The 14,467-nt window shown below is 37.9% G+C and overlaps 1 protein-coding gene across 2 annotated transcripts in view; it reads left to right on the plus strand.

Moving 5' to 3' along the window:
* The first annotated feature begins 370 nt into the window (after positions 1–370).
* Positions 371–14,467, plus strand: part of jag2b (jagged canonical Notch ligand 2b) — a 174,049-nt gene continuing 159,952 nt past the window's right edge. Inside the window, exons 1-2 of one of the 2 annotated variants that reach the window (XM_062033854.1) lie at positions 371–977; positions 6,239–6,553. In XM_062033854.1, the coding sequence (XP_061889838.1) occupies positions 909–977; positions 6,239–6,553 (384 nt within the window). In that variant the 5' untranslated portion in view covers positions 371–908. The remainder of the gene's footprint in view (positions 978–6,238; positions 6,554–14,467) is intronic. The other variant, XM_062033853.1, reaches the window with a different exon arrangement.

The raw sequence follows: 14,467 nt of genomic DNA on the forward strand, positions 1-14,467 counted from the left end.
CCTTCATTTTTATGAAAATAAACATCAATCAAAAAAAAAAACTTCAGGAAAATAGCTCGACGTGATGAATGATTAAAAACACATTGCCTTTCATTACAAGAAAAAGGAAAAATAACATGACCATCTAAAATTTTTTCAAAATACCACTCATTTTCACTTATTAATATCACGACAATAAACTACCATTAAAAATAAATCACCTTAAAAATGTTGCTATTATGCAAATTGAGAGGTATCAAAAAGTGTGTCAAAGCCAAAGCTGAGCATAAATTGAGCTACTTTGGAGTATGGCATCATTCATGCTTCAAATGTGTCATTATTCCATTTTCTTTGTAGGAAGCCTTCCAAAAAAGAAGTTCCCCCTGTAGAAGAAGAAGGTGCATGGTGAGGAAGGCTGCTGTTGGTTGGGTGACGGCTGCGCCCGCCCCTTAATCCTATTGGCTGTCAGCCCACCCCGGGACCGAGTGCCCGCTGGCTGATGCAGCTGTCAATCAAAGGCGACGACCTCTCCTGGGGCTGGTGGGCTGGGAGAGAGGCGACGTGAGCCAGCCAGCCAGTCAGTCAGTCAGCCAGTCAGTCAGACGCTGCGTGGGTGCGTGGAGAGACGAGAGTGACGGAGGGTTCCCACACCAAACCCACTCGTGTGTTCAATGTTGTGCGTGGACCATCACCAGCGCGCCGCCATGCGCACGCACCTGGCTGGGAGCTTTACGGTGGCCGCCGAGAGACACGGCGTGTGATTTATTAGTGTGTGTGTGTGTATGTGTGTGTGTGTGTTGTTATTGTTGTGTTGCATGTGAAGGAGGCTGCCGTTCGCCGGCTCTGCGGCTGTTTAGTGTGTGCTCGTCGGTTGCCAGACTCCACCGCCATCCCGCCTCCCTCCTATGGGACTCTAATTAATCGGAGGCATGTGGACTCGCACCAGGATTAGACCTCGCTTCCTAACAGCGTGCCTGCTCTTGACGTTATGGGCCAAGGTAAGACCTCTCACTCCATTCATTCATTTTTATTTTTTATTTTTTTTAAAATTATTATTTTTTTAAAATTCATCATCGTGTAGAATAAACGCGTCAAAGTTTCTATTTCAGCGTGTTTTTTCATTTTATTTTATTTTTTTGTTCTTGTATCCTCGCCATCACATTAATCGATAATTCAATTACGCAGACGTCATTAGTGGAGCATGTGATCACGCCACCTTGACGGGAATTGTTCAGCACTATCCGTCTTTTAATTAACGCCAAAGTGATTTAGTTGCGTGTGTTTTTTTTTTTTTTTTTTGGTGCTCAATTTGCACCAACCTGCGTGCTCACGTGCTCCAGTCATGATGCGACACTTTATTTTGAAAATACCCATCATGCCGTGCATCATCATGGAGGATGCATATGGCAGGAAATGCACCAATCCAATCCACTTTATTTATGTAGCACAGGGGTCGGGAACCTTTTTGGCTGAGAGAGCCATGAAAGTCAAATATTTTAAAATGTATTTCCGTGAGAGCCATATAATATTTTTTTAACACTGAATACAACTAAATGCGTGCATTTTTAAGTAAAACCAACATTTTTAGAGTATAATAAGTCTCTTATTCTTTTTAATAACATTGTTATTCTGAAGCTAACCAATAATAAATAAAATACTTCTTACCATTAATGCGACTTCTTGAACAGGTGCGGTAGAAAAAAGGATGGATGGATTAAAATGCATGAGAATGTTTTGTACGTTATTTTTAACACTGTGATTACCAGCGGAATTATTCATTACTTATCGTGTTAAGCAATGTCAGCTAAGATTTATCTGAGAGCCAGACGCAGTCATCAAAAGAGCCACATCTGGCTCGAGAGCCATAGGTTCCCTACCCCTGATATAGCACATTTAAACATCGAAAATGTTTCCAAAGTGCTGCAAAAAAATATTAAAAAACAAGATTCAAACACTATCCTTAGCTCCACCAATGACTGAATGAAAACTAATATAAAAATAAATATGATTTAAAAAAATTTTAAAGGGTAAAACCAATTAAAACAATAAATAGAAATACAAATTAAAAAACAGAGGACCACACAACTGACAAAAACAGACTATCGTTGAATCTCGGTAAAAGTAAAATAATGCTATTTGGTAACAGTAGAAGAGAAAGTCAAACACAAATACAAATAGTAGCAAGAAACACGTCAATAATGAATAAAGCCAAACGTGTTCTAGACCAGTGGTTCTTAACCTTGTTGGAGGTACTGAACCCCGCCAGTTTCATATGCGCATTCCCCTTCTTTAGTGAAAAAAAATACATTTCTTGATTTAATCTTAATTTATAAATATTAATCATGACATGATTAATATTATATTAAAGAAATACTAATAAATATATGTGTTACAAACAGAAAGTTACAGGAATGTACACATGATCCCGTGTTTACATCTCATTGTGCAACATGTGAATGTTTTAGTGGGAACTAAATGCGATATCGGAAAGGGGTAAAAATTATTTCCAAAGCAGGACCTCCACCCAGACATACAATATACTAGTACACAGTTCATGAAAAACAATATTTTTTGTTATTGTCATTGTAAGTGGGCCAAAACACTTATAATCCCATGGAAATGACTGCTGTCATTTGATTATAATAATAAAACATCCATCCATCCATTTTCTACCGCTTGTCCCTTTTGGGGTCATTAACTTGGTATTTAGTCAGGTTTGGGACAGGTGTGCTGCTGGTGTGGCCACAGTGTGCACATCTAAGTTAAAGTACCAATGATTGTCACACACTAGGTGTGGTGAAATGTGTCATCTGCATTCGACCCATCACCCTTGTTCACCCCTTGGGAAGTGAGGGGAGCAGTGGGCAGCAGTGGTGCCGCGCCCGGGAATCATTTTTGGTGATTTAACCCCCAATTCCAACCCTTGATGCTGAGTGCCTAGTAGGGAGTTAATGGGTCCCATTTTTATAGTCTTTGGTATGACTCAGCCGAGGTTTGAACTCACAACCTACCCATCTACGGACACTCTAACCACTGGGCCACTGAGTAGGTCCACGCATATGGAAAATTAGAGAATACTGTTTGGGGGTATCCATAATACGCCGATAAGGAGAAGTTTTTATGTACACGATAAGTCGGGTGTGTCTTGACCTCCGCGGCGGAGGCTCCGCCGAACCCCTAGGGTTCGATCGAACCCAGGTTAAGAACCACTGTTCTAGACAAAAAAATCACTTCATATCCTCTACTGCTCGCTAGTGTTACCATATCTGAGTTACTGTGTAGAAATATGGGGAAATAACTACAAAAGTACACTTAATTCATTAACGGTGTTTCAAAAAAGATCAGTTAGAATAATACATAATGTTGGATATAGAGAACATACAAATCCTTTATTTATTGAATAAAAAGTACTGAAATTCCACGACATAGTGAATTTGAGAACAGCTAAAATTATACTTAGAGCAAACTATAACCTGCTACCCAAGAATATACAACAATTCTTCTCAAAAAAAAGAGGGGAAATATAATCTCAGAGAAAAATGTAATTTAAAACATTTGTATGCACGTACAACACTTAAAACCTCCAGTATATCAGTATGTGGAATTAAATTATGGAATGGATTAAGCAAAGCTATCAAACAATGTACTAATATGATCCACTTCAACAAACTCTTCAAACTTAAAGTGTTTACAAAGTACAAAGAAGAAGAACCATGATAAACATTCTGGATTTATTCCATCCATCCATTCTTTCATTCTTTCATTCTCAAAATAATCTTACGTATCTCATTATATGTAATATGACTTACTTCACCAATTATTATTTATTTGTTTCTTTTTATTGTGATTACTTATGGAGTATATTGTGAATAAATTGAGAACAGGAAGTGAACAAAAGTTTTAGCAACTGTTATGTAAAAGAAAAGGGGTAGGATTAAATAAGCTCTGCTTCTTCCTACTCCTTTTCGAACATGTTGAAAAGTAAAACTGGAAATTGTGATGTATCATGTGTGTATGCTTGCATGTTCGAAATAAACTCAAACTCAACTCAACTCACATAGTGTTAAAAGTCAGAGAATACAAGTGGGTCTATTGCGTGCGTTTTGTGTTCATCTGAAACATATGCGTAATTAAGAAAAATATTTTAATATGTGGATGAATTGAATTAATGCATATCCTGGTTAAATGTGAATACAACTTTTAAATAACTATTTTAACACATGAGTACATAAAGTAATTCATATCTTTTAGTCAAAGCTCATTGTATGCTAATATGACTTGGCATAAACTATGATTTAAAAAAAACACAGATTTCATATTTTTTGTAGAATTTTTCATGCTCCTTCTGATTGAACTCATATGTGAATATGAAATGAACAAACTGTTTTAATGTTTTGTGAGGATACAGTATGAAATAATTCAGATATTTCATGAATTTCTCATACAACTCTTGGGTTGAATTGTTATGCAAATACGACAGTTTGAGGCCCTGCGATGAGGTAGCGACTTGTCCAGGGTGTACCCCGCCTTCCGCCCGATTGTAGCTGAGATAGGCTCCAGCGCCCCCCGCGACCCCGAAGGGAATAAGCGGTAGAAAATGGATGGCTGGATGGATACGACAGTTTGAATAAAAGAAATTAATACGAAATATATTTGCACACATGAGTATATAAAATATTTCACATCTTTTAGGGAATATGTCAAGCAGCTTTCGCGTTGAATATGGATGTACATGCTAATTATGCTAATATGACAATTTGACTATAACCGATGACTTAGCAGAAAGTATCAAATATACCGTTAGAGTAAACATTTTTCATATATTTTTGTTGAATTTTTCATGCACTTCTGATTTAATTTATATTCCACTATTAAATGTGTAAAATGTTTAACACATTATGATTTAAACTATTTCAGATCTTTAGCGAATTTGTATGCTAGTACGACAATTTGCGTAAAACAGACGAGTTAGCACAAACTATTATGATATAAATATGTTGATACAGTAAAAATATTTCACATTCTTCTTGAATTTTTCATGCAATTCTGATTGAATGTATATGCAAATATATATAATACCGTAAATTAAAACATATTCTTAATATTTTATATCTTTGTGAATTTCCCATACAGCTCGTGCATTGAATTTGTATGCATTTGCATAAAATAATCAGACGAAGTTAGCACAAAGTATTGTGATACAGATGTATTCATCCAGTAAAAATAGTTCCCATTTTCCTTAAGTTGTTCATGAAATTCTCAATTGAATTTATGTGCAATTATGAAATAAATTAAAATTGAGATAAGATATTGAATATCTTTAGTGAATTTTACATACAGCTTTTGCGTTTAATTTGTATGACAATTTGACTATTATACAGTACATATAGTAGTACTGTAAAATTATTTTTTAATGAATTTTCCATGCAAGTCTAATTGAATTTGTATGCGAATATAAAATACATAGAAAATAATGCTCTAACCTTAAAACTTGGTACGCCGTGCATGCATACATTTTGCATAATTCTGTAAATTGGGGTTTGAACAAGCGGTGCAAAGACCCTATCGGAATTACACTTATTGTTATTTATGTTATGATTATTATTCCGGAAGCTTCAGCGCATTTCTGAGGACCTGAGAAACTCATGAGTTTGATATTTTAGTGGTCTCGAACAAGAACCCCTGGATATTTTTTACCTTGGATTGTAGTCATATGCAAACATTACAATCCAAATGATGTAATATTAGATAAGGCTTGCATGCACAAATTATGATCATTTAAATATATTGTTTTTTTAATGCATTGCTCGCGTGGAATCATATTGAATGTACAGTATATGCAAATATTACTATTCAAATATATTTTAAACTGTGGTATGGGTACCCATCTAGTGGTATGCCAAAAAAAACACATAATTCAATATTGTAATGACGTGTTCAAACTGTGTCTAATGTTATAGTGGCCGAAAATATTAATTGTACTTGTTAGATAAGTCGTGCCTGTATTTAATTAATACTTGGGCCTACAACGCGACTGTGTTAGGTCAATATGGTGGTGCTTGGAGAGCCAAGTATTTTCTGAGGTGGAACTTGGTGGGAAAAAAAAAAAAAAAATTCTTGTTATCAGACATGCAAACCACAAGCCACGTGTTTTCTATACTGTGTCCCGGTTAAGCTGGAGCCAATCCCAGCTATCTTTGGGTGTGATTATGTTTGCAAAAACAGCACTTAATCTCATTTTTTTGGCTCATTTCTCCAGGCGTCCCAGTCAACGGGCTATTTCGAGCTGCAGCTGATCTCCGTGGAGAACGTGAACGGCGAGCTGGCCGGCGGCGAGTGCTGCGACGGCTCCAGGAGCTCCCGGGAAGACCTGCGCTGCGTGGAGGACGAGTGCGACACCTACTTCAAGGTGTGCCTCAAGGAGTACCAGGGGGACATCGCCACCGGGGGGCCCTGCACGTTCGGCGCGGGAGCCACGCAAGTTCTCGGTGGAAATATGTTGAACTTTCAGAACGCAAAGAATAAAATCGACGAGGCCGGCAAGATTGTGATCCCCTTCCAGTTCGCATGGCCGGTAAGTGATTGAATTTGTTGCCGTTTTGTCCACTTCCTGTTTGAGTGTGCTGCAAGTATGTAGAGTTGTTTAATGTATCATGACATGTTTCATAGTTAGAACATGTAAGTTGTCATTTTCGGAAGTCTTGCTGCCGTATTTACACACTGAAGTGGCAGCTTTGCTCAAAGGGTCCTTCAAGGATCCGGTTGCAGTTGCGGTGTAATATCACCTGGAGGAAAAAAACAAAAAAACTGGCCCTGATATGAGCGCTGGCTTTGTTCCAGTGCGCCACTAAGCACCTGCCAAAGGCTAATTAGACCCGGGGACAGGCTTTAATAAGCAGAGACCCCTGAAGTGGATCCGTGTCGATGTTCTTGCTGGTGGCAGCTAACAGTTTTAGTTGGTACGCTTTCAAAAAAGAAGTGCACTATGGGATGTGCTGTCTTCTATTTTTAAAGCCGGGATTGATAGTATGTCGTGAGTGGGCCTTAGTTTGGAGCTCCTCCCCTGCTGTGGGTGCCAGGTGGTCCCTCCAAGGCTATTAGGCTAGTCCTACTGTGACAGGGTCACACTTGATCATTTAGGCGGGGGAATTCGGTGTGCTAATTGTCCTTGCTACTGTATTAAAGCTAAATATTTTTCGGGGGAAAATATAGATTGCAATTAGGGATGGGCGCTATGGCCTACAATCTATACAGCAAATTTGATGTTTGGCCTATAAATGATAATCGAACCATTTTGAAACAAGTAAAAAAGGCTCCTAATTCATGCATAAAACATATTGTGCCATTTCCACTTCTTATTTTCTGCAATTTATTATTAACCTACTTATTTCCTGAGTTTATAAACAATAGCTAGAGATGTCCGATAATGGCTTTTTTGCCGATATCCGATATTCCAATATTGTCCAACTCTTAATTACCGATACCTATATCAACCAATACGGATATATACAGTCGTGGAATTAACACATTATTATGCCTAATTTTGTTGTGATGCCCCGCTGGATGCATTAAACAATGTAACAAGGTTTTCCAAAATAAATCAACTCAAGTTATGGAAAAAAAATGCCAACATGGCACTGCCATATTTATTATCGAAGTCACAAAGTGCATTATTTTTTTTAACATGCGTCAAAACAGCAGCTTGGAATTTGGGACATGCTCTCCCTGAGAGAGCATGAGGAGGTTGAGGTGGGTGGGGTTGGGGGGGGGGTCGTCGTCGGGGTTGAGGTGGGGGGGATTGCGGGGGTGTATATTGTAGCGTCCCGGAAGAGTTAGTGCTGCAAGGGGTCCTGGGTATTTGTTCTGTTGTGTTTATGTTGTGTTACGGTGCGGATGTTCTCCCGAAATGTGTTTTTCATTCTTGTTTGGTGTGGGTTCACAGTGTGGCACATATTTGTAACAGTGTTAAAGTTGTTTATACGGACACCCTCAGTGTGACCTGTATGGCTGTTGAACAAGTATGCGTTGCATTCACTTGTGTGTGTGAAAAGCCGCAGATATGTGATGAAGCCGGTACGCAAAGGCAGTGCCTTTAAGGTTAATTGGTGCTCTGTACTTCTCTCTACACCCGTGTACACAGCGGCGTTTTAAAAAGTCATACATTTTACTTTTTGAAACCGATACCGATAATTTTGAAACCGATAATTTCCGATATTACATTTTAAAGCATTTATCGGCCGATAGTATCGGCGGTCCGATATTATCGGGCATCTCTAATAATAACAAAAGTATTTTGACAAAAAATATATAGATTTAACCACTGCAGTATCGACCATAAGGATGGGTACCGTTCACATTTGAGTACCTGAAAGTCGATACCGGTCGGTACTCAAAGATAGCAAATCAAATTTTTTATTGCCTGCGATGAGGTGGCGTCTTGTCCAGGGTGTACCCCGCCTTCCGCCCGAATGCAGCTGAGATAGGCTCCAGCACCCCCTGCGACCCCAAAAAGGGACAAGCGGTAGAAAATGGATGGATGGATGGATTTTCTATTGCCACATTTGAAAATGAGCTGATAATAACAAACTTCTGTTCATATCCATATTATATCTTGTTTTATTATTATTATTGAGTCTCATGTGTATGACAATAAGTTGCAATTACAGTTGCAAGTCCAAGATGTTAGATGTCAGTAGTGTATAGTTGATGGTGTTTTGGTTGCGCCCCAAGAAGTGTTATTACTGTAATGAGGGGTGCAACTATTAGTCGACATTAGGGTTTTATGGCATACCGGTATTAGTATAGTACCGCGATACTAATGAATCATACTCGGTACTGTACCGCACCCCCCCCACACACACCCCTGTCGTCGTCATGTCATGACATTGCTGGTTTACGAACAGAGGAGCATGTTCTGCAGTGCACAATCACGGAGTACTTACAAGCACACAGTGTGTAGACAGAGAACCGCTAATGACGCCGTACCTGAATAACGCCATCGGTGGATCTACACCTAACATCCACTGTAATGATACCATGTACAAGAGCGTATTTTGTCGATACTACCGTATTTTTCGGATTATAAGTCGCGTTTTTTTTCATATTTTGGCCGGGGGTGCGACTTATACTCAGGAGCGACTTATGTGTGAAATTATTAACACATTATCGTAAAATATCAAATAATATTATTTAGCTCATTCATGTAAGAGACGAGACGTATACGATTTCATGGGAGCAGAAAAGAAAAGAAAGGGCAGATCAACTGGTCTAAAAGGGGGTCTATTTAAAGGCTAGAGTATACAAATGAGTTTTAAGATGGGACTTAAATGCTTCTACTGAGGTAGCATCTCTAACTGTTACCAGGAGGGCATTCCATAGTACTGGAGCCCGAATAGAAAACGCTCTATAGCCCGCAGACTATTTTTGGGCTCTGGCAATCACTAATATATGACATTTAAAGCAGAGGCATGATGTCGGACGTCTGGAGGGAGGATACGGACTCGGCCTCGTAAGAGTGTTAACTTGTGTCTTGCTGGCTAGCTAACAAGTGTAAGACGAAGTTGTGCGAAAAAAAGGATTTAACTCTCATTTTAGCCAAAGTCAGCCAGCTAAACTTTGTCTACATCAATTCAAGTATGTTTTAAAGAAGCGTCAATTTACAATGCCATTAAAAAAAAAATGGTACAGTAACAAAGGCGAATAACAATCAAATATATAATTCTACACATTTGTGCTAAAACTGCCAAGTGTTGATAAATAGTCAATATACCATCACTAAATGCTTTTCTTTTAGTGAAAGTAAGATTTTGTGATTTGTCTTTTGTTTTCATTGCTGCTATTTTGACTGTTTTTTAAATACATAAACGAGGTTAATTGAAATTTTTTAGCACTTTCTTTTTAATAGAAACATTTTAATAATCATTTACATTTTTGTAACAGCTGAATGAGCAGCACAGTTACAGTATAAATAAATATTTATAAGTGAATTACTCTTCTCTGTTGTTTGTAAGCACATGCCTAAAATAACTTAAGCTGCATTTGGAAGTCGATGGCAAAATTAGAGCCATTAAATATGTGTACGCTTTATTTTCCGACTAGTTGACTAATCGTTAAGATAATCGTTGACTAATTGACTATCAAAATAATCATTAGTTGCAGCCCTAACTGTAAGTTTTGCACTCATTAGGCCAGGGGTGCCCACACTTTTTCTGCAGGCGAGCTACTTTTCAATTGATCAAGTCGTGGGGATCCACCTCATTCATATATATAATATATATTTACTTATTTATGAAAGATATGTTTTTGTTAACAAGTTAAAAGTGTTTAATGATAATGCAAGCATGTTTAACACATATAGTTAATATTGTTAATAGATTAAAGGTGTTTAATGATAATACAAGAATGTTTAATACATATAGTTAATATTGTTAACAAGTTAAAGGTGTTTAATGATAATACAAGCATGTTTAACACATATAGTTAATATTGTTAACAAGTTAAAGGTGTTTAATGATAATACAAGCATGTTTAACACATATAGTTAATATTGTTAACAAGTTAAAGGTGTTTAATGATAATACAAGCATGTTTAGCACATATAGTTAATATTGTTAACAAGTTAAAGGTGTTTAATGATAATACAAGCATGTTTAGCACATATAGTTAATATTGTTAACAAGTTAAAGGTGTTTAATGATAATACTAGCATGTTTAACACATATAGTTAATATTGTTAACAAGTTAAAGGTGTTTCATGATAATACAAGCACGTTTAACACATATAGTTAATATTGTTAACAAGTTAAAGGTGTTTAAAGATAATACAAGCATGTTTAACACATATAGTTAATATTGTTAACAAGTTAAAGGTGTTTAATGATAATACAAGCATGTTTAACGCATATAGATTCCTTTCTTTCATGAAGACAAGAATATAAGTTGGTGTATTACCTGATTCTGATGACTTGCATTGATAGGAATCAGACAGTGGTGCTGATAACGTCCGCATTTTCCAAATGGAGGAGAAAAAAAGTCTTCCTTTCTGTCCAATACCACTGAAAGTGGTTGGTTTTTGGCATCTTATTTGTCCAGCTTCCGTACTCCTTTGTATACACTTTACAAGAAATACATTGGTGGCAAACTCTGTAGCTTGCTAGCTTGTGCACGCCAGCTTTCTGAGGCTCTTATTTTGTTAGCGCAGGCAGTATGCAGCAGAGCTTTTTTTGTGCAACTGTGCAGTCGGTCTTTGGAGTTTTGACGACAGGTACGGCACCAGAGTCTGTTGAAATAAAAAGTGTTTCTTCTTCCTGTCTGTAATTTTTTCTTAATAATGAGCTGGCAGCAGCCAGCGTCATCTCAGAAGACCCTCGGGTGCCGTGAATGTCAATCAAGTGACGAAAGTGACGTCATAGTGAAGATTTAAGATCGCTCATTTTTAGGACTATTCTTTTAATGCCTGGCTGGCGATCGACTGACACACCCTCCGCGATCGACCGGTAGCTTGCGATCGACGTAATGTGCACCCCTGCATTAGGCAGTAGCTGTTTAATTGTAACATGCATCTTAGTTGTAGTTTTTATGAACAAAATTGGAGGTTTTGACATCGCCATGTGCACGCACGTGTGAGAAAGGTCATTCATCTTAATCGAACAACAATTGTTTTTCAAAGAAATTTGTGATTGTTTTTTTTGAACCACTAATGGTAACATTTGTTATAATATATTTATGGTGAGTGCTATTGACTTTTTAACAATATCAACACAATATTTAGATCACTGCCTTATTCTTTTTATTGCCTGCAATTGTTTGAGCAAAACAAAGTATACAATTGTACACAATAACTAAACAAAACCTACAACAGTATAATTATTTGTTTTTTACCCTCAAAGTCCTCCTGTGTCCACAGGAGTATTACCTGAATTTGTAAACATCAACAAAAAAGATAACCCTCTTATTGATCATATACTGATACCATTGATATTGACACCACCAATCAATGGATCGATCCGCCCTCCTCTTACGGCAGTGGTGTCAAACGTACGGCCCGAGGGCCGGATCAGGCCCGCGGGATGAGTTTGCTAAGTATGAAAATGAACCTGAAATTTTTTAATGAAACAGCTGTTCTAAATGTGTCCACTAGATGTTGCCGTAGCAATTCTTTGTATCTTTGTAGATGATGCTACGTACGTACAAAATAAACCACATGATGTTCGTACATCAGCCAAGGAATAGGATCAAACTACATAAATAACATCATGTAATATCATTGGGATATAATTTCTTTGTCTTGATAGATTGAAAATGAACACCAATGAGTTGACTGATGAACATCATCACATAATTTATTCAGAAAAAAATAAATAACGACAAATAAATTGTTAACTGCAACATGTAAGTGTAAAAAAACAACAACAACATTATGATTTGTATGTTTTCGGAATGTGCTTGTTCTATTTTTAAACAAAGAAAACAATCTGAAGTTGTCTTTATTTTTAAGTTATCGTGCCGTGATTTTACCAGTCGGGCCCGCTTGGGAGTAGATTTTTCTCCCATGTGGCCTCCCATCTAAAATGAGTTTGACACCCCTGACTTATGGTGTTGTGTACTGACTGACTGACTGACACACCAATAGTTGTTGTTACATTACCCTCTTTGTAACTCTTATTAATCTACTTATTCGTTTCCCGTTCCCTAAAGTTTAACCAAGCACTTACAGTATATCTTGGTGTTGTTTAGTCTCGTCCTCAGGTAATAATGATATTAAAGGCCTACTGAAACCCACTTCTACCGACCACGCAGTCTGATAGTTTATATATCAAATTTTAACATTGAAACACATGCTAATACGGCCGGGTTAACTTATGAAGTGCAATTTTAAAATTCCCGCCACACTTCCGGTTGAAAATCTCCTTTGGATATGATTTATGCGCGTGACGTCATAAAATGCACGGAAGTGTTTGGGCCCTATTGGACACAATACACAAAGCTCTGTTTTCTTCGACAAAATTCCACAGTATTCTGGACATCTGTGTTGGTGAATCTTTTGCAATTTGTTTAATGAACAATGGAGGCTGCAAAGAAGAACGTTGTAGGTGGGATCGATCGGTGTCTTAGCGGCTAAGTACAATACTTACAGCAACACAACAAGGACTACTTACCCTGATAGAAGACGCCTAGCTGATGCTTGCCGCCAAACCCACGGATGAAGTCCTTCGTCGCGCCGTTGATCGCTGGAACGCAGGTGAGCACGGCTGTTGATGGGAAGATGAGGGCTGGCTGGCGTAGGTGGAGCGCTAATGTTTTTATCATAGTTCTGTGAGTTCCGGTTGCTAAATTAGCCTTAGCGTCGTTAGCAACAGCATTGTTAAGCCTTACCAGGCTGAGAATTTTTAACCGTGTAGTTACATGTACATGGTTTAATAGTATTTTTGCTCTTCTGTCTATCCTTCCAGTCAGGGGTTTATTTATTTTGTTTCTATCTTCATTTGAGAACGATGCTATCACGTTAGCTCAGTAGCTAAGTGTGTCACCGATGTATTGTCTTGGAGATAAAAGTCACTTTAAATGTCCATTTTGCGTGCTCGACTCTCATTTTCAAGAGGATATAGTATCCGAGGTGGTTTAAAATACAAATCCGTGATGCACAATAGAAAAAGGAGAGAGTACATAGTTCTGTGACTTCCGGTTGCTAAGTTGCTAAATTAGCCTTAGTGTCGTTAGCAACAGCATTGTTAAGCCTTACCAGGCTGAGAATTTTTGACCGTGTAGTTACATGTACATGGTTTAATAGTATTTTTGCTCTTCTGTCTATCCTTCCAGTCAGGGGTTTATTTATTTTGTTTCTATCTTCATTTGAGAACGATGCTAGCACGTTAGCTCAGTAGCTAAGTGTGTCACCGATGTATTGTCTTGGAGATAAAAGTCACTTTAAATGTCCATTTCGCGTGCTCGACTCTCATTTTCAAGAGGATATAGTATCCGAGGTGGTTTAAAATACAAATCTGTGATCTACAATAGAAAAAGGAGAGAGTGTGGAATCCAATGAGCCAGCTTGTACCTAAGTTACGGTCAGAGCGAAAAAAGATACGTCCATCACTGCCTCTCAAGTCCTTCACTGTAACGTTCCTCATCTACGAATCTTTCATCCTCGCTCAAATTAATGGGGTAATCGTCACTTTCTCGGTCCGAATCTCTCTCGCTCCATTGTAAACAATGGGGAATTGTGAGGAATACTAGCTCCTGTGACGTCACACTACTTCCGGTACAGGCAAGGCTTTTTTTATCAGCGAGCAAAAGTTGCAAACTTTATCGTCGATTTTCTCTACTAAATCCTTTCAGCAAAAATATGGCAATATCGCGAAATGATCAAGTATGACACATAGAATGGATCTGCTATCCCCGTTTAAATAAAAACAAATCATTTCAGTAGGCCTTTAAGAGATGTAGTTTATTTGCTGAGGTGAGGATTATTCTTATTAGCATAGGGGAG

Source organism: Entelurus aequoreus, linkage group LG23 (genome assembly GCF_033978785.1).
Source record: "Entelurus aequoreus isolate RoL-2023_Sb linkage group LG23, RoL_Eaeq_v1.1, whole genome shotgun sequence".
In the NCBI taxonomy this organism is placed as follows: Eukaryota; Metazoa; Chordata; class Actinopteri; order Syngnathiformes; family Syngnathidae; genus Entelurus; species Entelurus aequoreus.